Source organism: Trichechus manatus, unplaced genomic scaffold (genome assembly GCF_000243295.1).
Source record: "Trichechus manatus latirostris isolate Lorelei unplaced genomic scaffold, TriManLat1.0 scaffold00040, whole genome shotgun sequence".
NCBI lineage: Eukaryota > Metazoa > Chordata > Mammalia > Sirenia > Trichechidae > Trichechus > Trichechus manatus.
The window spans coordinates 6,646,370-6,648,089 of NW_004443976.1; the positions used below are offsets into that span (position 1 = coordinate 6,646,370).

Here is a 1,720-nt window from a genome sequence, read left to right on the forward strand (position 1 = left end):
ACAAATAAATGGGACCTCATAATAATTAAAAGTTTTTGTTCATCAAAAGACTTTAACTAAAAAGTAAAATGACAAGCTACCAACTGGGAGAATATCTTCAGAAACCATATATCCAGTAAGAATTTAATAACCAAAATATATATGAAATTTCAACAACTACAAAAAGGCAGATAACTCAATCACAAAATGGGCCAAGGACTTGAATAGACATTTCACCAAAGAGAACATTCAAATGGCCGACAATACATGAAAAAATGCTTAGCACCATTAACCATCAGAGAGATGCAAATCAAAACCACAATGACATACTATTTCACTCCCACTAGGATGGCTAAAATAAAAACAGAAAACAAATGTTGGTGAGGATGTAGGGAAATTGGAATCCTTACCCATTGCTGGTATGAATGCAAAATGGTACAGTCGTGGGAAACACTATAGGGTTTCCTCAAAAAACTAAAAATAGAACTACCATATGATGTAGCAATTCCACTCCTAGGTATACATACACCCAAAAGACCTGAAAGCAGAGACTCAGAGTCTTTTACACCAGTGTTCACCGCAGTACTATTTACAATAGCCAAAAGGTAGAAACAACCTAAACGCCCATCAACAGATGCATGGATAAACAAAGTGTGGCACATACATAAAATGGAATACTACTCACCCAGTAAGAGAAATGAAGTCTTGAAAACTGCTACAGTATGGATGGAGCCTGAAGACATTACACTGAGTTGAAATAAGTCAATCATAAAAGGACAAATGTATGACCTCACTTATATAAAAACACAAGAAAAGGCAAATGTATAGAGACCAAAGTTTATTAGTGGTTACCAGGGGTGAGACCAAGATGAAGGGAAAGGTAACTGCTTATGGAATACTGAGTTTCAGTTTATCGTGATGGAAAAATTGCACTGATTAAGGGTGGGGCTGCACAAGTGATTATTGTTAAGTGCTGTCAATAACACTTGCAAAAAGCTGAATTGGCCAAAGTTGTGTGACAGATGTATTTACAACAATGACAAAAAAAAAACAGCCACTGAGGCTGCTTATGTACAAGCAAACACCTTATGGGATTTGATTTGGAGGTTCAGGGACATAATTTCATGAACATCTTTACTTAACCGGCCTAACAACATGTTCAGTCCTTCTGTTCTACCTCCTCATTTGTTGCGTAGTGCCTGCGATCCTACGATCTTGCAAGAGGCCATCCAAGGCACAACAATTGGTCTCTATTCGCCTGGAGCAATAGAGGAAGAAGGAGAGTAGGAATACCAAGAGGAAATGGAAAGTGTGGCTAATTGCCTCCATGAAAAAATCCCTCTTTGCCACGACACCAGAAGAATCGGATGGTGCCCGGTTACCACTATGAACGTTTTCATAAAAAAATTCTATAGAAGAATCCCAATCAAAAAGCAGAAAATGTAAACAGAATTTCAGATTCTCATGGACTCCAGACTATCTAGAACCATGGAGGCTGGAGAACCCCCCAAAACTATTGTCCTGAGATAATCTTAAACCTTAAGCCAAAAATATCCCCTGAAGTTCTTCTTAAAACTGAACAGTAGTTCAGCTTAACTAGAAAAAAAATAAATAAAAACCTGCTTTGAGCATTATGCTCTTTAAGAACTATCTATATGGGATCAAATTGACAACATCAACTCAAAAGATTAGACCAGAACTTTAGGGGGCAGTGAGTTTATGCTGACGAGGAGGAACAACT

The 1,720-nt window shown here is 37.6% G+C and overlaps 1 protein-coding gene across 1 annotated transcript in view; it reads right to left on the reverse strand.

The window, feature by feature from the left end:
- The window catches only part of MAP2K4 (mitogen-activated protein kinase kinase 4), a 179,431-nt gene that overhangs the window by 60,284 nt on the left and 117,427 nt on the right, over positions 1–1,720 (reverse strand). Inside the window, exon 6 of the mRNA XM_023730985.1 lies at positions 1,303–1,388. Coding sequence (XP_023586753.1) covers positions 1,303–1,388 — 86 coding nt within the window. The remainder of the gene's footprint in view (positions 1–1,302; positions 1,389–1,720) is intronic.